Source organism: Podarcis tiliguerta (assembly GCF_965153285.1).
Source record: "Podarcis tiliguerta genome assembly, chromosome: 10".
Taxonomy (NCBI): domain Eukaryota; kingdom Metazoa; phylum Chordata; class Lepidosauria; order Squamata; family Lacertidae; genus Podarcis; species Podarcis tiliguerta.
The window spans coordinates 71363054-71387396 of NC_139543.1; the positions used below are offsets into that span (position 1 = coordinate 71363054).

At 50.6% G+C, this 24343-nt stretch overlaps 2 protein-coding genes across 3 annotated transcripts; both read left to right on the forward strand.

Annotated features, from left to right (window-relative positions):
• Positions 1-5834: 5834 nt before the first annotated feature.
• On the forward strand, positions 5835-12574 carry LOC310659096 (uncharacterized protein). 2 transcript variants are annotated; one of them, XM_083402159.1, is made up of 2 exons: positions 5835-6077; positions 10335-12574. In XM_083402159.1, the coding sequence occupies exon 2, from the start codon at positions 10486-10488 to the stop codon at positions 12298-12300; it is 1815 nt and encodes a 604-aa protein (XP_083258285.1). In that variant the 5' UTR covers positions 5835-6077; positions 10335-10485; the 3' UTR covers positions 12301-12574. The 2 variants fall into 2 exon arrangements, with proteins under 2 accessions (XP_083258285.1, XP_083258286.1); XM_083402160.1 differs by having other exon boundaries at positions 10359-12574.
• A 5808-nt stretch (positions 12575-18382) lies between these two features.
• LOC310659136 (uncharacterized protein) lies at positions 18383-24247 on the forward strand. Its single transcript, XM_083402286.1, has 3 exons — positions 18383-18555; positions 21400-21544; positions 22476-24247. Exon 3 carries the CDS (start codon positions 22656-22658, stop codon positions 23952-23954), a length of 1299 nt encoding a protein of 432 aa, XP_083258412.1. The 5' UTR covers positions 18383-18555; positions 21400-21544; positions 22476-22655; the 3' UTR covers positions 23955-24247.
• Positions 24248-24343: the final 96 nt, after the last annotated feature.

Consider the following 24343-nt stretch of genomic DNA (forward strand, 5'->3'; position numbering starts at 1 on the left):
TGTCCTTTTTCTTCACAAAGAATACAGGACTGCCCCCCGCTGCCTTCGACTCCCGGATGAAACCGCGCTTCAAGTTGAGGTCTATGAACTCCTTGAGCTCCTGCAGCTCATCTTCAGACATTGAATACAGTTTCCCGGTTGGCAGCGTCGCCCCTGGCAGGAGGTCAATCTTGCAGTCATAGGGCCTGTGGGGAGGCAGCTTGTCTGCTTCTTTCTCGCAGAAAACCTCCAAAAACGCTGCGTACTTGCGTGGCACTGCTTGCAGCGTGCCTAATTGTAGCTGCGGGTCTTCCCCTCCCTCTTCCGGGCTAGGTAGGATGCAATGTTCTGCGCAATAGGATGAGCCGAAGGTCAGTTGGCGCTGGTACCACGCCAATGCTGGGCTGTGCCTGTGCAGCCAACTCATGCCCAAGACTACCGGCGTGTCCGACAGGTGGGTGACATTGAAGCTGATGACTTCTCGGTGATTCCCAATTCGCATCACCATTGGAGGCATTTGTTGCACCACCTGCCCCCCCAACAAGTCTCTGCCATCCACTGTGACAACCTTCAGAGGCAGCGTGGCTGGCAGTAGTGCTATATTGTGCTGCTGAATGAAATCCAGTCCTATAAAGTCTGCGTTGCTGCCAGAGTCAATGGTGATTGGTACTTCCAGGGTGCGTCCATTGGGCAGTTGGAGTGACGCTGTAAGCTGCACCACTGGTTTGGGTGGGAGGGGGTCTGTGGGCTGCAAAATTGCTGGGGATTGCTTCATTGACTTGTCTGGCTGGACCCCAGTGCCTCTTCCTCCAGCCAGACTCCGTCGTTTCCCTGTTGTGGTGTTCTCTGTTGAGTTGCGTCTGTGACTGTTGCCGAGGCTGCAGTGTGCTTGTGTAGCCTCTGGGGACACTCTTTCGCCATGTGCTGAGCACTCTCGCAGATGTAGCACTTCCTGTTCCCTCTAGGAGGCTTCGTTTTGACTGCTCCCGGTGTTAGGGCTCTGGTAGCTGACTGAGCCCTGGCACCTCCTATCTCCATCGGCTCTTCTCCCCCTCCCTGCGAAGGTGTGGATTGCGCACGCGCTGCATCTTTGGGAGAGAAGGGAGGTGCTCTGGCTGGCGCCCTTCCCCAACGTCCTTCTTCTCTGTTCCAAGGACGTTCCTCCAGGCGCACCCCAATCTCCAGAGCCCTCTGGACCACTTGCTGAGTGTTCTTTGGCCTCTCTCCCCTTGCAATCTCAGCTTTTACATCTGCATTCAAGCCTTCCCAAAAGAGGTCTCTCACTGGAGCAGAATCTTTCTCCCATCCCAGTGCATGAACTAAGCCAAAAAAGCGTGCATGGTACTGCCTCACACTGGCTCTGCCTTGTTTAAGCCCGTGTATGTCTCTTCTGGCAATGTCGATGTCTATCTTTGATAAAAAGCACGAATCCATTGCTTTAATGAAAGCCTTTGCATCTTGGAGCGCCGGATCATTATCTCTCCATAAATTCCTCAGCCACGTTTTGGCCTCCCCATGCAAATGGGACAAGATAAACCCCACTTTCTCTCTCTCCTCTCTAAAGTCTTTTTCTAGCAGATCCAGCGCAAACAGCAGGTCGGCTCTGAAGTTGGGGTACTGCTGTAAACTCCCGTCGAAATGAGATACCAGACTGCCTCCCCTCCTCCCCAGTCCAATGCCCTCGGACCTGGGTCCCATTTGCCCCAGTGTAGTGAGCGCTTCCAACCTGGTTCGGAGATCTCTGCAGGCGGCATCCATTTCCTCTTCCCTTTTCTTGGAGGCCCGTACCTCCGCGTTGAGTTGAGTTACTGCATTTCGCAGTTCTGTCAGTTGCTGTTCTGGAGTCATCTTGCCTGATTTGTGTGAGCTCTCGAAGCACCCCTCCTCTGCCCTCGCCGCGTCGACTCACGTGGCGAGGTTCTTGGTGCCAAAACTTGGAGATGGAGCTTACTGTCAGAGCTGGCTCCTGGTCCCAGCTCACAAAGGACCAACGCTAGCCGGTAGTAAAGTATCAAAGTCTTTATTGAAGAATAGTTTCCATTTCCAAGCCTCAGCGTCCCAGCTCTACGTCTAGAGTCTAGACTGGCGAAGCTCCGTCTGAATCTCCGCCCCCTGTACACCAGTTTAAGACTCTAATCTTACTCCACCTCTCCCTTCTCTCCTTTCTCCTCTGGGTCCTGCTGCCCCCCGGGGTCTCCTCCCTCCTGGACTCCTCTGACGCAGACGTTGACCCTCCTGACTCCTCCCGCTCTCTTCGGCGGGCTTTAGGACTTGGCTCCCTACCCGGGCTGCCAACTGTGCCGCCTTCCTGTACATTTGAACTTGGCGCGCGCGCGCGTTTAACCTTCCTCTTAACCGTTTCCTCGCTCCCTGAAGGAGGCGTGGTCAATCCTGCCTCATGTTCTCCCGCTGGTAGCGCGCCGCCTGATCCCGATGCCTGGGACTCCTCCCCCCTACTTCCCTCTGGTGTGGACGCTGGTCCAGATTTCCAGCTGCTGCCCTCTGAGTCCCCTCTGGCCCCTTCTCCCTGAAGTGCCCCCCTGGGTACTCCCCTTGCCCTGACCATGGGAGCCCCTTTTTGTGAATCCTCTGATTCACTGGACAGACTCAGAGACCTCGGATCGCTGTCGTCGCTGACATTTCCTTCGGACTCCTCCCCTTCGCTCTCCATTTCCTCCCTCTCCTGTGCCTCTGCTCCTGAACCCCTGACAACGTTGGATTCCTGTTTTAAAATAGTTGCACTGCTTGTTTCCTTTCCAGCAGGACCTCTCCTGCTCTCAATGCCTTGGCTTGTGAGACCTCCAGTGGTGCTTTCATGGAACTATGGAGGTGGATGGCACCCCAAGGATCATCTAGTCCAACCCCCAACAATCTCAGAGGGCACACTTGCATCTGGAGGAACTAAGTGTTAGAATATTTCCGTTCCACCTTAAGGGACAGGCATGACTGTTGTGTGTCACATGCCTGTTTACACTCCAGCACAGCTTGCTGGGAACTTCTGTTTGTGTACAGTGGTACCTCCGGTTACAGATGCTTCAGGTTACAGACACCACTAACCCAGAAATATTACCTCAGGTTAAGAACTTTGCTTCAGGATGAGAACAGAAATCGTGCTCTGGCGGCGTGGCAGCAGCAGGAGGCCTCATTAGCTAAAGTGGTGCCTCAGGTCAAGAACAGTTTCAGGTTAAGTGTGGACCTCCAGAACGAATTAAGTACTTAACCCAAGGTACCACTGTATAGATTTTGCTTATGCTGTCTTGCTTTGGACATGAAGGAGAGGAGACATGATTCCTTTGTCCTGATGTGCGCTGAATAAACTGCTTGTAAATCTGCTCACATATGCCTCTCCAGCCACTTCTGTTGTGCATTTAATCTGCTGAGTGTGCGTGCCCAGCTACTGAAGGCTGTTGAAGCTCGGGTCGCAGTTTCATGCTGATCCAAGGACTGGAGATCGCCCAGCACAGCTGGGGGCCTACTATTTGCCCCCAATTCCTTGGCTGCATCCCAACACTAAGCACTGGAGGCAGTGGCGTAGCGTGGGGGGGTGGGGGGGGCGGGCGCACCGGGCGCAACACCTGGGGGTTAGGGTTAGGGGGCGCAAATCCACGGGTTAGGGGGCGCAAATTACTTGCCTTGCCCCGGGTGCTAACAACCCACGCTGCGCCACTGACTGGAGGAGAAAATGAGCCCTGCAGGATCAGACCAGAGGGCTGCCTCCTATGCGGGAGACAGGGCAGAGGATTCCCCCATCGCCCTCTCCTCCTCCTCCTCCACGGATTGGCCTCCTCCTCTTTTAACACAACCTTGATTGGTGGCCTCCCTGGCTCTTGTTGGAGGCAGTTCCACAGGTTTTACTCTGCCCTGCAAGAGGAAGCGCTTTCTCTTCTCTGCCTTCCTTCCTTCCTTCCTTCTCCTTGCACAGGTGAGGTTTTAGGGACCAGGGTATATTTCATGTCCGGATGTTTCCATCCGCGGCCAACCTCTGTTATACAAGGGGACTGATCCATACATCTGAATGGGGTTTATTTGCATGCATTTCCCTGCTCCTGGACCCCAGACCCTTCCCCAAGGGGCCAGCAGCGCATCCATGCAAAGGAAGAGCAGAGCTGCCGCCCTCCTGCGCCCCTCCGCGCCCTGACTTGCCCCCCTCTTGCCATGCAGCTCTGGCACCCCCGCTCTCCCCATGGGCCCTATCCTGGAAGAGAGGAGACTCACCGGATCCCAGCAGGCGCCCCCAGGCAGCCTCTGCAGAGCCGAACCAACGGGACCCCCACACGCCCGACTTCTTCAGGAAAGGGAGGGGTTGGACTTTCGCTCTGGAGGACCCTCTCCCCCCCCCCCCCGTCTTACTTTCCTGTCTAGGAATCTAGCTCGTTTCCGTTTAACCCTTGGCAAGCCGAGCGCACCCAACTCACGCCTCTCCCTCTTTCGAGAGGCGGAGCATCGCGCACCAATGGCATCCCGAGAAGGCGGAGGAGGAGAGGCTTATGGATTACTTCCGGCAAGGGATACATTCAGTTTTGGACAGCAGCTGAACGGCCCCCTAACAGCTGGCCCCTGAACACGGGTCCTAAGAAATCCTCACTGGCTCTAGATCCGTTTCTGATCACCATTCAAAGTGTCGGGGCTGACCTTGAAAGCCCTAAATGGTCTCAGCCCGAGGATAACATTTCCGCAAAAAGATCAAAGCATGTAGCCGCAGGTGATACAATAGGAGCCTTTCTGCAAATGGCCTTTGCAACACAACTCACTGGATGGTAACAAAGTACACACATTTGCCTCTTTGAAACGTAGCTCCGTTTCCTCAATGAATCCACCCATTTCTGGATGAAATGTAACTTCTGCCAGTAAAGCTGAGCTGAAAAAGTACGGAGAGCAAAACAGCAGCCCTGTCTGGCCCCCGTCAGCCTCCAGCCCCCCCAGTCACGTGGCAGGAGATTCTTCCTGAGCCCCCTCCTCCCGTGAGAAAGGCATGACATCATGGATGATCCAGTGGTGATCCATATGATCCATTGATGATCCACATGATCCAAGCAGACTGGGCCAAAGAGCAGATCTCTAGGCCTGAATGAAACGGGTCTGCGATGATGGATTCTGGAGTCAAGAAATCCGCCCTTTCCAATGATCTCTCCGGCTGGCCAGGAAAAGGCAGCGAGCAGGAATCCTCAGGCATCCCAGACTTGTCATGTTGCCAAAACAGGATCTCGAAGTCTGATCTGATTTCCACGTACAACTCATTTTGTGACGCAACCAGGGATGTTTTTGGGGTGCTCTCTCTGTGAGGGGGGGGGGCCTACTATCTGAGGGTGTACAAATTGCAACGCGCTTTAGTTCTGGGCTGCTTCACTCCTCGCATGGGGGGGGGGGCTCTGTGGGCAAACAGAACAACAGCTGCCTTGCTTTCTTCCTGGCCGCATTGTGTTACCTCTGACGGAGACACAAGGGAGGAATTGTGTCGGGTCTCTCTCTCTCTCTCTCTCTCTCTCTCTCTCTCTCTCTCTCTCTGTGTGTGTGTGTGTGCAAAAGCCCAAGCCCCATTTTCCCCGTTACACAGGAGTCACAGAGCCCAACCCGCTGCTCAATGTGCACCAATACCTAAAACATGGAATGGATCTAAGATCACGGCGTGGGGGGGTGGGGGGAGGGAAGTATTTTGCAATGCAAACATTATAGGGGGGGGCGCACCTTGCAAATGGATTGCCGGGATCAGCCCCTCCCCCGCTCTCCTCATCCCCTGAACGAAGAAGGGAGGGGGGAACCTTCCTCTTCTTCGCCCCCCTCAATTCCTCCCTTCCCGGTACATCCTCCTCTCACCCCGCCCCCACAACCCCAAATCCCTTCATCATGCGCTACACCATCTTCCTCCTCCTCTTCCTCCTCCTCGCCATCCGGCTTCTGTTTCCGGAATGAGCGGAGAGAGCCCCCCTCCCAAACTGCCTGCTTCGCCCGCAAGTGGAGCTTCTGCGCCGGATTGCTGCTCTGCAACGTGGCTCTAGGGGAGCGCGCTTTGGAAAGGAAAGGCGGAGCGGCAGGGAAGGGAACCCCCGCCCGGTGGATGTTGCAGGAAAGAAATGAGACTCGGGAGCGAGGACAAAGAGGTAAAGGGGTCGCGGGGGGGGGGGGCGGAGAGGGGAGAAAAGGACCCAGAGACCCCCGCCAGCTCCCCAAAGCGCCTTTCGTGGGCCCCGTCGGCAGGGCCTGGATCCCTGCACGTGTGCTGCGAAGGGGGCTTTCCTTGGCCCCTTAGGCGCCTTGGCAGCGGCGGACATGGGACGCCTACGCAGGGGGTCCCCACGAGGGCCCCCTTCCCTGTTTCCCCCGAGTAGGCATCCCTGGGGCCCTGTGGGTTTCACACGAATAAAGGTGGGTTAACGGGCGTGAGGGTCGCCTGGATAGAGACCCCCCTGTCCCTAATCTGTGCGTCTTGGGGTGGCCCCCCAGGATGGAAAGATGGGGGATGAGGGCTGAGCCGCGCCAAGGGAGGCCTCTGGGTGCAGGGGAGACTCTGGGACAGAGGGAGGGAGTCGAGGAAGTGGGGAGGGGGAGCATCCTTGGGGCAGGAAAGGGCAGCAATGGGGGGGGCGAGATAGGAAGACCAGTCTTTGGGGAGACTTCTCCATGGTGGCGCCTGCTGGGATTCTCTGGAGGGGCCGCCTTGACTTCTCCTTCCCAGCCAGGAATCGGCCACTCCTTCAAGGGGACCAGAGACAGATCCCTGGAAAGTGGGGGGTCCAGTCCCCCCACCCCTTCCTTCCTGCAAGCTCCATCCTCTTCCCACCCCATAAGCTCCTGCGCTGTCCAGACGCAGTGGTTCTGCCCAGTCCAACCATTGGTCCCCCTGGAGAGGAGAGGGAAGAGGAAGAGGAAGAGGGGAGGGGAGAGGCCTTCTCAGAAGCAGCTCTTCGTTTCTGCAATCCCACCCAGGAAGCAGCCAGGAACCTTTTCCTCTCTCTCGGGCTTCCATCTTTAAGTTTCTCTTCCACTTCCTGGTTCCAGTACAAAGAAAAGACAGTAAAACATCAGACATTAAAAACCTCCTGATAGAGGGTTGCCTTCAGCTGTCTTCTAAATGTCAGAATGTTGCCCACTTCCTCGCCCTCTGCCTGGTTCCCTGTAACTTCGCATCTCGCAGGGGGGGAATCAGCAGAAGACCTTTGAAGGACCACCTCCCTGTCCAGACTGAGCGATGTTGGTGGAGATGCTCCTTCAGGTCTACAGGGCCGAGGCTGTTGAGGGCTTTAGGTTGCAGATCTTGCTGCTCCAAAGCGATCTCATTCAGCAAATAAATTTATTACTGAAGGCAAAGAAGCATAACAGGATCCAAAAAAATAGCAAATACTTAACTGACATAAAACCCTAACTTAGCATACCAAGACAGCAATCAACTGAGAATCACACAAACAGAGTAGAGAAATAGCAGACTAGGTGCATTTCGGCCTTGTAATTTATATTCTATTAAATGTCAGAGTAACCTTGGGACTGGATAACAAGCCTGGCTCACTCCAGTTTAAACCAGCTTCATCTGGTTCCCCAAAACAAGAAAGGTTCTTCATAACCTCATAGCAACTTATCCCACCACCAGCTCTCAGCAGAAAGGAAACTGCTGAGTTTCAGGACGCCTGCATTAGATCAATACTTTTCTAAGCCTGGAAAATGCAGCCATGCCACTTAAAGGTCAGTACCAACAGTTTGAATCATGCTTGGAAATCTGGTGGGAGCCAGGTAAGGTCCTTTAAGGGCAGTGATATGTGGTCTCGGTGGCTGCTCCCATTCAGTTGCACTTTCTGGGTCACCTTCAAAGGTAGCCCCATGTAGACCACATAGCAGTAGTCCAAGCGGGAGATAACCAGAGCATGCACCTCTCTGGTGAGACAGTCTGAGGGGAAGGAAGGTCTCAGCCTGCATTCCAGATGGAGCTGGTAGACAGCTGCACTGGACATAGAATTGAGCTGTGCCTCCATGGTCAGCTGTGAGTCCAAAATGACCCCTAGGCTGCGCACCTGGTTATTTAGGTGCACAGTTACCCCATCAGGACCAGGGGGTCCCCCACACCATCCCACCCCCTGTTCCCCAGGGACAGTACTTCTGTCTTGTCAGGATTCAAGCTCATTCTGTTAGCCACCATCCATCTTCAAACCACCTCCAGGCACCAACACAGGGCATTCATCACCTTCATTGATTCCGATTTAAACGAGAAGAAGATCTGGGTATCACCCACATACTGGTGAACACCCAGCCCAAAACCCCTGCTGATCTCTCCCAGCAGCTTCATATAGATATTAAAAAGCATGGCTGATAGGACGGAGCCCTGAGGCACCCCACAAGTGAGAGCCCAGGGTTCAGAACACTCATCCCCCAACACCACTTTCTGGACATGGCCCAGGAGGAAGGAGGGGAACCACTGCATAACCATTTCCCCAGCTCTCCTCGAGGGTCCAGTAGGATACCACGGCCAAAGGTCTCCAAAGTCACTGAGAAATCTAGCAAAACCAGGAAACAGCTTTCCCCTTAGAATCTAGCGCATTGGAGATCATTAACCAGCGCAACCAGGGCAGTTTCTGTTGCATGATGAGGCCTGAATCCCAATTGGAATGGTAGCAGATTTCCTGGCCTGCACCTCAAAAAGCTCCAGTCACAAGACTTTCATTAGCTTTGAAGGGGCCACCGGATACTTGGTGATCTTCTCTTGAAAAGAGAAATATTCTGAATACTTTTTAATTGATGTATGGGCTGCCTGGACAACAAGACCACCTTCTCAGCCTGGCTTATATGGACCCAAGGAAAGCAGAGCAGTACGTTAGGCACCAGCTTGGCTGCAGGAGTGGCTGGAAGGAGCTGTGCAGGGCACCATGCAACTTTGTTAGAGACTCCACTCTGGATTTGCGTAGGTTTTCCTCCATAGCCTTTTCTTCTCCTGAAGATAACTCACGAGGCAGCAAAGTATTACGACCAGAGTTTTCCTTCTCGATGGGTCTCCAAAGCCACTGAGAGATCTAGGAGAACCAGGAAACAGCTTTCCCTTCAGACTCTAGCGCATTGGAGATAATCAGCCAGAGCAACGAGGGCAGTTTCTGTCACATGATGAGGCCTGAATCCCAGTTGGAAGGATCATGGTGGCAGAAGCTTTCCTGGTCCTGCACCCCCAAAAGCTCCAGGCACAAGTCTTTCATTAGCTTTGAAGGGGCCATCCGATACTTGGTGGTCTTTTCTTCAAAAGACAAATATTTTGAATACTTTTACAGTGACATATGATGTAAATAGCACATCCACATTGGAGAGATTTTGATACACAGGTCTGAGCTCATCTCTCCGCCTGAAACTGCTGTGTTAGCAGCACTGCCTGGGCAGTGTGTTTGGGGGTCCTGGGCTGCCTAGACAACAAGACCCCTTTCTCAGCCTGGCTAATATGGTCCCAAGGAAAACAGAGCAGTATGTTTGGCACCAGCTTGGCTGCAGGAGTGGCTGGAAGGAGGTGTGCAGGACACCATGCAACTATCTTAGAGACTCCACTCTGGATTTGTATAGCCTTTTCTTTTCCTGAAGATAACTCACCAGGCAGCGAAGGTTTAGTTTTCCTTCTCGAGGACCTCCCTTCCCAGATTGCTGAGCCCCATCCGCCCTCCACTTTCCCCAGCAGCATGGGCAGAATCTGCCTTCTGGGCTGTGGGATTCACTGCTGTTCTCATCCTCTTCCATCCACCAGGGCCTGCCTTCACCTGCAGCAGAATTCCCCAACCCACCAAGGATTTGAGACCATCTATTCTCACCTGGTTTAGCCGGCCGGTTGAAGCCGTTCCTGGGCTTGTGATCCCTATTCTATCCTGACAGCTTCTGGAAGCCACAGGTGGGAACTGAGTGTAGGGTGGGGACCATTGATGGATAAATTACCCCATAACGTGCATGACATGACCCCCACCAAAGGAACTAATTCTCTCCTAACACCCCAAGACATCGTATAATTATGATATTTAAGACAGAACCAGAATAAATTTGTCTCTAGAAATAACACAACTTCAGGCAATAAGTAAATTAATACTACTTATTCAAGCTACTACATATTCCACAAAGTACAGTTTATCTATTTGCCTTGAATATCCGCTTTTCAGTGTCATTTTAGGATAGTCCTGCGTCGAAGATGGGCATGAGATCAGACAGCACATCATTCTTTTAAAAATCAAGCTGCTTTATTAACATTGATTGAGGATTATGAAAGTTGCTCATGAATTACTATCATTTGTTAACATTACAACTTCATTTCCAAAAAATTGGGAACATGGGAAGGCTGTGGGGGAATATAGGAGATGTTGATATAGGAGAAGGTGCTAATGGAGCTTGATTTATTTTCTTTCCCTTAGTTCTCTTCCTTGAAACCCAAACAGGATTTCCTTTCCTCTCAATCTGAAGAAGGAGATGGAGAAGACAGTCAGAACTCCAGGGGATGGGGCACCTTTCGTTTCATTAGGAATGGAAATTAGAATGTGTGAAATGCAGAATATGCTTCATTGAATGAGCACACATAGTTCACATCAACGACCTCCAACAGGGGAGAAACCATTTAAAGGTATGGAGTGTGGGAAAAGATTCACTGATAGTCGAAAACTTAGAACACATCAGCGGAGTCACATGGACAAGAAAGGATTCCAATGCAGGGAGTGTGGGAAGAACTATAGTCAGAGTGGACTCCTCAATATACACCAGCGGACTCACACAGGGGGGAAAGCATTTAACTGTCTGGATTGTGGAAAGAGCTTCAGTCGGAGTGATGCACTTAGCACTCATCAACGGACTCACACAGGGGAGAAACCATTTAAATGTATGGAGTGTGGAAAGAGCTTCAGTCAGAGTGGACACTTAAGTTTACATCAGCAGACTCACACAGGGGAGAAACCATTTAAATGTTTGGAGTGTGGAAAGAGCTTTAGTGATAATGGATACCTTTATTTACACCAGCGGATTCACACAGGGGAGAAACCATATAAATGTATGGAGTGCGGAAAGAGCTTCAGTTTCAATGCAGCCCTTAGAACACATCAAAGGACTCACACAGGGGAGAAACCACATAAATGTATGGAGTGTGGAAAGAGCTTCAGTGAGAGTGGACACTTAAGTTTACATCATCGGACACACACAGGAGAGAAACCATTTAAATGTATGGAGTGTGGAAAGAGCTTTAGAGATAATGGACACCTTAGAATACATCAACGGACTCACACAGGGGAGAAACCATTTAAATGTATGGAGTGCGGAATGAGCTTTAGTGATAATGGAAGTCTTAAAAAACATCAGCGGACTCACACAGGGGAGAAACCATTTAAATGTATGGAGTGCGGAAAGAGCTTTAGTGATAATGGAAGTCTTAAAAAACATCAGCGGACTCACACAGGGGAGAAACCATTTAAATGTATGGAGTGTGGAAAGAGCTTCAGTCAGAGTGGACACTTAAGTTTACATCAGCAGACTCACACAGGGGAGAAACCATTTAAATGTATGAAGTGTGGAAAGAGCTTCAGTCAGAGTGGACACCTCAATATACATCAACGCACTCACACAGGGGAGAAACCATTTAAATGTATGGAGTGTGGAAAGAGCTTCAGTGATAATGGACAACTTAGAAAACATCAACGGACTCACACAGGCGAGAAACCATATAAATGTATGGAGTGTGGAAAGAGCTTCAGTCAGAATGGAAACCTTAGAACACATCAACGAACTCACACAGGAGAGAAACCCTTTAAATGTTTGGAGTGTGGAAAGAGCTTCAGTCAGAATGGAGACCTTAAATTACACGAGAGGATTCACACAGGGCAGAAACCATATGAATGTATGGAGTGTGGAAAGAGCTTCCGTTTCAATGGAAAACTTAGAATACATCAACGGACTCACACAGGCGAGAAACCATATAAATGCATGGAATGCGGAAAGAGCTTCCGTTTTAATGGAAACCTTAGAACACATCAACGGACTCACACAGGGGAGAAACCATATAAATGTATGAAGTGTGGAAAGAGCTTCAGCCAGAGTGGACACCTCTATATACACCAACTTACTCACACAGGAGAGAAACCATTTAAATGTATGGAGTGTGGAAAGAGCTTTAGTGATAATGGACAACTTAGAGAACATCAACGGACTCACACAGGCGAGAAACCATATAAATGCATGGAGTGCGGAAAGAGCTTCCGTTTTAATGGAAACCTTAGAACACATCAACGGACTCACACTGGGGAGAAACCATTTAAATGCATGGAGTGCGGAAAGAGCTTCAGTCAGAATGGAAATCTTAGAAAACATCAGCAGACACACAGGGCAGAAACTGTTTAAATGTATGGACTGTGGAAGGAGCTGCAATCAGAGTGGAACCCTTGATTTATGTCAACAAATTCACACAAAACACAAACCTTATCAATATGAGGAAAGTAGAAAGAGGTTCAGTCCTAGTGGAAGTTCTAAATCAACAGACTCATGAACAGGAAGAACTTTAGGATTTGAAACCCTACAAACCATCAACAAACTCAGAGAGGAGAAGCAGTTTAAATGAAAAGATTGCAAAAAGCGCTTTATTTACAATGGAGTGTTTAAGGAAAATCCAGAGACTCTCTCACCCTTGACAGATTAGAGAACTGGGCCAAAACAAACAAGATGAATTTTAACAGGGAGAAATGTAAAGTATTGCACTTGGGCAAAAAAAATGAGAGGCACAAATACAAGATGGGTGACACCTGGCTTGAGAGCAGTACATGTGAAAAGGATCTAGGAGTCTTGGTTGACCACAAACTTAACATGAGCCAACAGTGTGACGCGGCAGCTAAAAAAGCCAATGCAATTCTGGGCTGCATCAATAGGAGTATAGCATCTAGATCAAGGGAAGTTATAGTGCCACTGTATTCTGCTCTGGTCAGACCTCACCTGGAGTACTGTGTCCAGTTCTGGGCACCACAGTTCAAGAAGGACACTGACAAACTGGAACGTGTCCAGAGGAGGGCAACCAAAATGGTCAAAGGCCTGGAAACGATGCCTTATGAGGAACGGCTAAGGGAGCTGGGCATGTTTAGCCTGGAGAAGAGGAGGTTAAGGGGGGATATGATAGCCATGTTCAAATATATAAAAGGATGTCACATAGAGGAGGGAGAAAGGTTGTTTTCTGCTGCTCCAGAGAAGCGGACACGGAGCAATGGATCCAAACTACAAGAAAGAAGATTCCACCTAAACATTAGGAAGAACTTCCTGACAGTAAGAGCTGTTCGACAGTGGAATTTGCTGCCAAGGCGTGTGGTGGAGTCTCCTTCTTTGGAGGTCTTTAAGCAGAGGCTTGACAACCATATGTCAGGAGTGCTCTGATGGTGTTTCCTGCTTGGCAGGGGGTTGGACTCGATGGCCCTTGTGGTCTCTTCCAACTCTATGATTCTATGATTCTATGATTCTATGATTCTCACATGGAAGAACCCATTTAGATGTATGGAGTGTTGGATGTCTTCCTCTCAGAGTCCACTCTTTTCTTCACAGAAATGAACTCAGCAGGAAATCAGTCTTTAATACATGTTGTGTATGTGAAGTTCTGGTATTTATGTGTAAAACTGTATAGTAATGAAATATTGAAGGCAATGTCAAACAATGTGATTATAATCTAAGATGTAAAGTACCTTTCAATAGAGAAGGGGAGAGGGTTTATTTGGATTGCTGGTGGTCAGTGAGGATTAAGGCTGGGCGATATATTGTCCAAACTGGTTTCTAGACCACATCGTGATAACCTTCCAAAAACAATTGATATGGCAACACACCAAGAATCAAAGTGTATGTTTTGGGATGCCCATTTGCCTGCAAGCAGCGCCAGAATGCTTTTCTTCGTGAAGCCCCTGCAGATGCCGAGTTGTTGACTTCCCTCCCAGACGACAGGAAACGAAAGACACACCTCCATTGCCTTGTGTCCTTCCAGCCTCTTTCCTCCCTTGCTCCCTTGTGTGCCTGACTTGGATATCCTGTGTGCTGTATTTTTTTACTGTTGAAACTGGATTTGCTCTCAGGAGCTAAGTTTTGTGCCTCACTGGGGACCCAGTGAGAACTGTATGCTTTGAAAGCTCAGTAAACTATTACTGAAGAAGTCCTGCTGCCTCTGTGGGTGTTTTTGACCTCAGAGTGGGACTTGCTCTACATGTGGCCCCTACCCTGCTGCTACTTGGCTCATGCCCTGGAGTTGCTTGCATGCAAGATGGGTGCATCTGTGTGTGACTGGTTTTTGCACCAAACTCTCTCACCCCCCCACACACCGCATGAGATCCACACACTGCTACTTCACTAGAACTTCTCCCTGCGTCCTACGTGTTCTGAAGAAAACTTAATATACTCTAATTTAATGGGAGATTTCCCCCAAGGCTTATTGCAAGAGGGGGAAGGAGGGGCTGCAGGTACCAGGGAAGTCTCCTGGGGGGCCCATCTTCACTCACGAACCCCATGGGGCAACCCCAGAGCTCCTGCTTATTCTGGGGGTTGGGGAAGATAGTACTTTTCCATAGTCCCAGAAGTTATTATTCTTCCTGCCAGAAGACCAGTGTGCATATTATTATCATCGTACTGAATTTACTGTTGCTGCTGTTGCTGTCATGGACTGGTTGGGTGAAAGGGGGGGAGGCACCAGCTGGGGAACCCCCAAGGGAAGAAGGCTCGGAGTCCGGGTCTTGTATGCCCCCTAAGGCTATCAAAACTCCTAGTCTGGTCAGTTAAAGGCTGATATGGGAGCCATTGGGGGGCCAGGTCAGTTATTTCTTTTTCTCCTCTCCTCTGGAAAAGTGCTCTTCTGGGGTTTCATTACTTTTGCCTCCTTCAGTGCCCACTGCATCCTCAGCGAGGTACAATACTGTCCTTTCAACTTATGTAGGGCTCTCTCTCAGGACTGCTACCCAGGAGTCTGCGTATGCAAACTGCTCCCAACATCCAGGGTGTTTTGTCACGCTTCAAAAGACCTGGTTGGTTTGCTCCAGGTCCCACGAGCCGGGGGGGGGGGCAGCAGGGAGTTCTTAGTCGTTTGAGGTTCATTGCTCCACCATATTTGTGCTTGAATTTGCCAAAATTATTCACCATGCCTTGTAATGGAGTCCATTCCTCCTGTGAGTGTGACCCCCCCCCCATTATCCCCTCCTGCTTAAGTTGTTACACAAGGGGGACTCCCTGCCCTTCCGACATGTTGCAGATAAAATAAAAGGTGGAGGGAAAGCCTTTTGAAAAGAGACTGGTGGCCAGCAAGGCCGACAGTGAGAAAGCCTATAGAAAGAAAAGACTCATAAATAAATGCCCCCCCCCCTCGGCTGCACACCCCGTCAGTCCTGGGCAGAGAACTTGCAGTTGTGCCAAGAGGAGAGAGAGCCCGATCTCTGCAGCCCCAGCCCGCAGCCGGACAGGAGCCTTCAAGCAAAACACAAAGTGAGAAAACTCCCCCCCCCTTCCTCACAACCCTCTTGGTTGAGCTTCAGACAATACATAGACATTCACGGAGCTGGGAGCCTGCTGTTGCCTGGTTGAGGCACCCACAGCTGGCAGTCCACTGCTGCCGGGGGGGGGGGTGGGTCCAAAAACACACACACAGAGAGAGAGAGAGAGAGAGAGAGCTGGCCCTCCAGCCCTGGCTGAGCTGGAGACAAAAGTGTTAATGCAAAACACACAAAAAGAAAGCTCCCCCCCCCAAATGTGCAATTTAACTGCGAGCAAAACACACAGAGAAGCCCCCCCTTGCCTGAGACACACAGAGAGCTGGGGGGGGGCACTGCTCCCTCATTTGAGGCACCCACAGCTGGGTGGGTTCAAAGAAAGCCTCCATTTATCTGAGTCACAGCACCAAATGTATACACTGGTACCTTGGGTTACATACGCTTCAGGTTACAGACTCTGCTAACCCAGAAATAGTACCTCAGGTTAATAACTTCAGGATGAGAACAGAAATCGTGCTCCGGTGGTGCAGCGGCAGCAGGAGGCCCCATTAGCTAAAGTGGTGCTTCAGGTTAAGAACAGTTTCAGGTTAAGAACGGACCTCCGGAACGAATTAAGTTCTTAACCTGAGGTACCACTGTACCTCCAAAGGCTATTAAAACTCCTATTAAAGGTAAAGGCACCCCTGACCATTAGGTCCAGTTGCGGTCGACTCTGGGGTTCCGGCGCTCATCTTGCTTCATTGGCCGAGGGAGCTGGCGTGCAGCTTCCGGGTCATGTGGCCAGCATGACTAAGCCGCTTCTGGTGAACCAGAGCAGCACACGGAAACGCCGTTCACCTTCCCGCCGGAGTGGTACCTACTTATCTACTTGCACTTTGACGTGCTTTCGAACTGCTAGGTTGGCAGGAGCAGGGACCGAGCAACAGGAGCTATGGTAGCTCACCCCATCGAGGGGCTTCGAACCGCCAACCTTCTGATCGGCAAGTCCTAGGCTCAGTGGTTTAACCCACAGCGCCACCCGCGTCCCTTAGGACTCCTAAGGGACTCCTAGGTCTGGCCAATAATACTCTGGAGCCAGGAGGAGATAAGGCAGTGGAAGACAGATGTGCCTGGCGTGCTCTGTTCCAGGGGGTCACTAAGAGGCGGACACGACCAAACGACTAAACAACAACCATACATCTGAATGGGGTTTATTTGCATGCATTTCCCCGCTCCTGGATCCAAGGGGCCAGCAGCGCATCCATGCAAAGGAAGAGCAGAGCTGCCGCCCTCCTACGACCCCCCGCGCCCTGACTTGTCCCCCTCTCGCCATGCAGCGCTGGGACCCCCGCTCTCCCCATGGGCCCTATCCTGGGAGAGAGGAGACTCACCGGATCCCAGCAGGCGCCCCCAGGCAGCCTCTGCAGAGCCGAACCAACGGGACCCCCACACGCCCGACTTCTTGCAGGAAAGGGAGGGGTTGGGCTTTCGCTCTGGAGGACCCTGCCCCCCCCCCCGTTCTTACTTTCCTGTCTAGGAATCCAGCTCGTTTCCGTTTAACCCTTGGCCAGCCGAGCTCACGCCTCTCCCTCTCTCGAGAGCCGGAGCATCGCGCACCAATGGCATCCCGAGAAGGCGGAGCAGGAGAGGTTTATGGATTACTTCCGGCAAGGGATACATTCAGTTTTGGACAGCAGCTGAAAGGCCCCCGAACAGCTGGCCCCTGAACACGGGTCCTAAGAAATCCTCACTGGCTCCCGGTCCGCTGACCTTGAAAGCCCCAAAAGGTCTCAGCCCAGTAGAAGGGGAGGAGCGTCTCCACGTCCATCGCTCAGCCCGGACACTGAGGTCCAGCTCCGAGGGTCTTCTGGCAGGTCCCTCATTGCGAGAAGTGAGGTTACTTCTCGGTTGTCGTGACTGCCCTGTGGAACGCCCTCCCACCAGATGTCAAGGAGATAAACCATCATGCGACCTCCCTAGACGCCTGAAACGCCTCCCCCGCCCCGTGGATGTTGCAGGAAAGTAAATGAAAATCCCGATGGAGGACGAAGAGGTAAAGGGGTCGCGGGGAGGGGGAGGAGAGGGGAGAAAAGTACCCAGAGACCCCTGACAGCTCCCCAAAGCGCCTTCCGTGGGCCCCGTCAGCAGTGATGCGAAGGGGGCTTTTCTCGGCCCCTTAGGCGCCTTGGTAGGGGCGGGCATGGGGCCCTCACTCAGGGGGGCTCCGTGCAGAGAGAGGTGGGCCACGAAAGGGTTAACGGGCACGAGGGATAGAGACCCCCGTCCCTCCCCTGCTTCTCTTGGGGGGGGGGCCTCCGGCTGGAGAGATGGGGGTGCAGGGTGTGGGATTAGCGGAGCCAAGGGAGCCTCTGGATGCAGGGGAGACTCTGGAGAGAGGGAGGGGGTCAAGGAAGTGGGGGAGAGGAAGGGGAGCATCCCTGGGGCAGGGAAGGGCAGCATTGGCGGGGGGGGGGGAGAGATAGGAAGGACAGTCTATGGGGGGGGGGCGTCTCCATCGTGGCAGCCGCGGGGGATCTCTGGTGGGACAGCCTTGGCTTCTCCCTCCTGCCCAGGAATGGGCCACCCTTTCAAGGCAACCAGAGGGATCCCTGGAAAGTGGGGGGTCCTGTTCCCCCACCCTTCCTTCCTGCAAGCTCCATCCTTTTCCCACCCCATATGCCCCTGTCCTGTCCAGACACAGCAATTCTGCCCAGTCCAACCACTGGTCCCCTGGAGAGGAGAGGAAATCCTGAGAGGAAGAGGGGAGGGGGGAGGCCTTCTCAGAAGTGGCTCTTTATTTCCGCAATCCTACCCAGGAAGCAGCCAGAAACCTTTTCCTCTCTTTCAGGCTTCCATCTTTATTGTCTTTTCCACTGCCTGGTTCATTGAGGATGAGGATAATGTACACCTGTCATCAGAAACGGGTGCAGAGTCCATGGAATGGCTCTCAGGGTTGATTTAGAAGTTGCACCTCAAAAGCATTCTGTTCCTCTTATTCTTTGTAGGCAATGTCAGAGTGACTGACGAGCTGAGATACAATCCTTCAGCATCCAATTAAAGTGACTGCATGAATCTTCCCAGTCAAAGGACCCATTTTCATGATAGACAGTGCCTGTGGCTGGAGGCTCTACATACAGGGTTTGCCTGTGTAGGCCAAAGACTGCCAGTATTAGCACAGGTGAGGTCTGTGACCTTCCCAAATTTACAGAATGTATATGAATGAGATTTCCTGGGTGGGATTAGAGTTTATGGCAACCCTGTGATTTTCTCCACCCATAACATTTTATGAGCTGATATATCAGTACGAATTCCAAAATAACTTTAAAAAAACCCACAAGATCATCATCATCCTCGTCGTATTTATACCCCCGGGCCTTAGTTTGCCTCCCCATGATCTAGAGAAAACACCAGCTTTGAATCATACAGAGTAAAACTACCAGAACCTTCTTGAACCAATAGGCTCTGGATCCATTCCAGTCTGGCTTCCGCGCTGGTCATGGGACCGAGACGGCTCTGGTCGCCCTAACAGATGATCTCCGCAGGCAGCTGGATCGAGGCGGGTCAGGGCTGCTGATTCTTTTAGACCTGTCAGCAGCCTTCGACATGGTCGATCATGAACTCCTGGACCACCGCCTTGCCGACGTGGGGATCCAGGGCACAGTCCTTCAATGGCTGCCCTCGTTTCTCTCTGGTCGGGGACAGAAGGTGGCACTTGGGGGGGAATTGTCATCCCGCCACTTCTTGGTATGTGGAGTGCCTCAGGGTGTGATACTCTCCCCGATGCCTTTTAACATCTTTATGCGCCCCCTCGCCCAGCTTGTCCGGAGTTTTGGGCTGGGCTGCCATCAGTATGCTGATGACACCCAACTCTATCTGTTGAAGGATGGCCATCCTGACTCGGCCCCAGACACACTGATCAGATGCTTGGAAGCTGTGGCTGGATGGTTACGTGGGAGCCGGTTGAAGTTAAATCCTTCGAAGACAGAGGTCCTCTGGCTGGGACGGGATGATATGGGATTGAGGGGGCAACTCCCATCTCTTGCGGGGGTGCAATCAGTGCCAGCACCGTCCGTTAAGAGTTTGGGTGTAATCTTCGATACCTCCCTCTCCATGGAGGCGCAGATTGCAGCTATAACAAAGGCGGCATTTTTTCATCTCCGCCAAGCTAAGCAGTTGGCTCCTTACCTCTCTCGCCCTGACCTAGCCACTGTGATCCACGCGATGGTCACCTCCAGACTGGATTATTGTAACTCGCTCTACGTGGGAGTGCCCTTGAGACTGACCCAGAAACTCCAGCGGGTGCAGAATGCTGCAGTGAGACTCCTTACGGGCTCTTTGCTGCGAGATCACATTCATCCGGTGCTATACCAGCTGCACAGGCTCCCGGTGGAGTACAGGATCAGGTTTAAGATGCTGGTTTTAACCTTCAAAGCCCTATACGGCCTAGGATCCTCGTACCTACGGGACCGCCTCTCCTGGTATGCCCCACAGAGGAACTTACGGTCTTCAAATAAAAACATCTTGAAGGTCCCAGGCCACAGAGAGGTTAGGCTGGCCTCAACTAGAGCCAGGGCTTTTCGGCTGCGGCTCCAACCTGGTGGAACGCTCTATCACAAGAGACAAGGGCCATGCAGGACTTGACATCTTTCAGCAGGCCCTGCAAGACAGAGCTGTTCCACCAGGCCGTTGGTCAGGGTGCAGCCTGACTCCCTCCTTTGGCAATCTTTACAAAACTTTAGTTTATGGTTGCCATCAATTTTGAATTTGATTTTAATTAATTTTTTATAATGTTTTTATAATGTTGCACTATTTTAGTGTTGTTAGCCGCCCTGAGCCCGGCTTTGGCTGGGGAGGGCGGGATATAAATAAAATTTTATTATTATTATTATTATTATTATTATTATTATTGGTTAGGCATTGTCTCTACACATTCCATCCGTACTTTTCTATGCCTGAAAAATGCAACCATGACACTGTGGGAATGTTCAGGAATGCAGGAGAGGAAATATTGTTTGATTATATCCTTTCCAACTTGTGTTAACAAGTTGTACAATTTAGCAGAGTAACATTCCCCTTTTTAAACTTACAGCGGATGTGCTCCCAGTAACTAGTCTAGCTCCCCCATTCTGGATTAGTTGCAGTTTCAGAGTCACCTTCAAAGGTAGCCCCATGTAGAGCAGATGGCAGTAGACCAAGCAGGAGATAACCAGAGCATGTGCCACTCAGGTGAGATAGTCTGAAGGCTGGTAAGTTCTCAGCCAGTGTACCAGATGGAACTGGTAGACAGCTGCCCTGGACACAGAATTGACCTGCGCCTCGATGCACAGCTGGGAGTCCAAAATGACCCCCAGGCTGCACACCTGGTCCTTCAGGGGCACAGTTACCCCATCAGGACCAGGAAGGCCCCCACCCTCCCCCAGGGGCAGTACTTCTGTCTTGTCAGGATTGAACCTCAATGTGTTGGCCGCCATCCATCCTCCAACCACCTCCAGACAGCCACACAGGGCATTCACCATCTTCACTAGCTCCAATTTAAAAGTTTCAAAGTTTCTGTTTCCCTTGTTCTACATCGGCGAGACTTTGATACACAGGTCTGAGCTCATCTCTCTGCCTGAAACTGCTGGGTTAGCAGCACTGCCTGGGCAGTGTGTTTGGGGGTCCTGGGCTGCCTAGACAAGAAGACCCCTTTCTCAGCCTGGCTGAAATGGTCCCAAGGAACACAGAGCAGTAGGTTTGGCACCAGCTTGGCTGCAGGAGTTGAATGAAGAAGGTGTGCAGGACACCATCCAACCATCTTAGAGACTCCACTCTGGATTTGTGTAGGTTTTCCTCCACAGCCTTTTCTTCTCCTGAACATAACTCACAAGGCCGTGAAGGTTTAGGACCAGAGTTTTCCTTCTTGATGGGCTCCCTTCCCCAGTTGATGAGCCCCATCTGCCCTTCACTTTCCTCTGCAGAATGGGCAGAATCTGCCTTCTTGACTGTGGGATTCACTGTTGGTCTCATCCTCTCCATCCACCAGGTCCTTTCTTCACCTGCAACAGAATTCCCCAACCCACCAAGGATTTGAGACCCATCAGCTATCCTCACCTGGTTTTGCCAGCCGGTTGAAGCCATTCCTGGGATTGTGGCCCCTGTTGCATCCTGACAGCTTCTGGAAGCCTCAGGTGAGAGCATAGTGCAGGGTGGGGACCAATGGTGAATAAATTACCCCATAAGGTACTACCACCAAAGGTACTCCTGCTCCCATAACACCCCATGACATCAGATAATTACGATATTTGAGACAGAAGAGGAATAAATTCATGTCTCTAGAAATAACACAACTTCAGGCCATCAATAAATGAACACTACATATTAAAGGTTGAAGTTTTCACTAGTACAGTTATCCATTTGCCTTTAATATGCAGCTTTTTCAGTGTCACATTAGGATAGTCAGAAGACGGGCGTGAGATCAGGCAGCACATCATTATTATAAGGAACAATGGGAGGGGGTGTTTCCCATTTGCCATCTGCTTTCCTTCTGCTTCTCCTGCTCTCTCCATCCAATGGGAGGCATGTAGACAGAGGTCCATCTCCAAGAACTGGAGCTTTCCTGAGCACCTATTCAGCTGACCCCAAGCACCAAGCCTTGTCACTAGTTCTCTGACTGATCCAGACCACATTCCCCAGAAAAGACGTAGACCTGGGCCTCACATAATGGTCCACATGGACCTCCTGAGGCCAATGGGACTGTGCAGGTGATTCATGAAGATCTAGAGGTGGATGGAGGATTATGATGCAGAGGATGGGGAATGTCCAAAGGAACGATGGATCGGAGAAAGAGAGGGCCTCTTCATGGACAGAGAGCAGCTGCCTTTCCTGTGAGGAAACAATTGATTTGAAAAGGATGTATTCCAAGATCATGCTGCTTTATTAACAATGATTGAGGATTATGAAAGGTTTCTGCTGCATTACTAACATTTGATGACATTGCATCTTAATTTCCTAAAAGTTGGGAATATGGATAGGAGGCGGGGGAATGTAGGAGATGTTGAAATATAAGACAGTGCTAATGGCATCTCTTTCCCTTTGTTCTCTTCCTTGAAACCCAAACAGGATTTCCTTTCCTCCCATTCTGAAGAAGGTGATGGAGAAGACATTCAGAATTCCAGGGGATTGGGCACCTTTCGTTTCATTAGGAATAGAAATTAAAATGTGTGAAATATGGAATATGCTTCATTGAATTAGCAAACATAGCTCACATCGACTCCAAGAGAGGAGAAACCATTGAAAGGTATGGAGAGTGGGAAAAGTTTCACTGATAGTGGAAAACTTAGAACACATCAGCGGAGTCACATGGACAAGAAAGGATTCCAATGCAGGGAGTGTGGGAAGAACTTCAGTCAGAGAGGACTCCTCAATAAACACCAGCAGACTCACACAGGGGAAAAACCTTTTAAATGCATGGAGTGTGGAAAAAGCTTCAGTCAGAGTGGACACTTAAGTTCACATCAATGGACTCACACGGGTGAAAAACCATACAAGTGTATGGAGTGTGGAAAGAGCTACAGTAAGAGTGGACACCTCAATAAACATCACCAGACTCACACAGGGGAGAAACCATATGAATGCAGGGAGTGTGGGAAGAGCTTCAGTCAGAAAGGAAATCTGAAATCACACCAACGAACTCACTCGGGTGAAAAACCATATAAATGTATGGAGTGTGGAAAGAGCTTCAGTCAGAGTGGACACTGCAATATGCACCAACGGATTCACACAGGGGAGACACCATTTAAATGTATGGCGTGCGGAAAGAGCTTCAGTCAGCTTGGAAACCTTAGAAGACATCAACGGACTCACACAGGGGGGAAACCATTTAAATGTATGGAGTGTGAAAAGAGCTTTAGTGATAGTGGAAGCCTTAGAAGACATCAACGGACTCACACAGGGGAGAAACCATATAAATGTATGGAATGTGGAAAGAGCTTCAGTTTCGATGCAGGCCTTAGATCACATCAACAGACTCACACAGGGGAGAAACCATATGGATGTATAGAGTGTGGAAAGAGCTTCCATCAGATTGGAACACTTAGAATACATCAACGGACTCACACAGGGGAAAAACCATTTAAATGCATTGAGTGTGGAAAGAGCTTCAGTCGAAATGGATACCTTAAAGCACATCAACAGACTCACATAGGGGAGAAACCATATAAATGTATGGAATGCGGAAAGAGCTTCAGTTTCGATGCAAGCCTTAGAAGACATCAACGGACTCACACAGGGGAGAAACCATATAAATGTATGGAATGTGGAAAGAGCTTCAGTAAGAGTGGAAACCTCAATATACATCAACGGACTCACACACGAGAGAAACCATTTAAATGTTTGGAGTGCGGAAAGAGCTTTAGTCACAATGGAAACCTTAGAATACATCAACGGACTCACACAGGGGAGAAACCTTTTAAATGCATTCAGTGTGGAAAGAGCTTCAGTCAGAATGGAAACCTTAGAAAACATCAGCAGACACACAGGGCAGAAACTGTTGAACTGTATGGACTGTGGAAGGAGCTTCAGTCAGAGTGGAACCCTTGATTTATGTCAACAAACTCACACAAAAGACAAACCTTATAAATATCAGGAAAGTAGATAGATGTTCAGTCCTAGTGGAAGTTCTAAATCAACAGACTTATGGACAGGAAGAACTTTAGGAGTTGAAACCCTACAAACCATCAACAAACTCAGAGAGGAGAAGCAGTTTAAATGAAAAGATTGCAAAAAGTGCTTTATTTATAAAGGAGTGTTTATCTGGATTGCTGGTGGTCAGTGTGGATTAGGGCCGGGCGATATATTGTCCCAAACTGGTTTCTAGACCACATCGTGATAACCTATCAAAAACAATTCATATGGCAACATACTAAGAATCACAGTGTTTGTTTCTGTGATGCCCATTTGCCTGGAAGCAGCCGGCAGAAAGCTTTTAT

Excerpts from the sequence above, each read along its gene's own strand:
- LOC310659096 (XM_083402159.1), top strand. The coding sequence starts at position 10,486 with ATGAGCACACATAGTTCACATCAACGACCTCCAACAGGGGAGAAACCA.
- LOC310659136 (XM_083402286.1), top strand. The coding sequence starts at position 22,656 with ATGGAGAGTGGGAAAAGTTTCACTGATAGTGGAAAACTTAGAACACAT.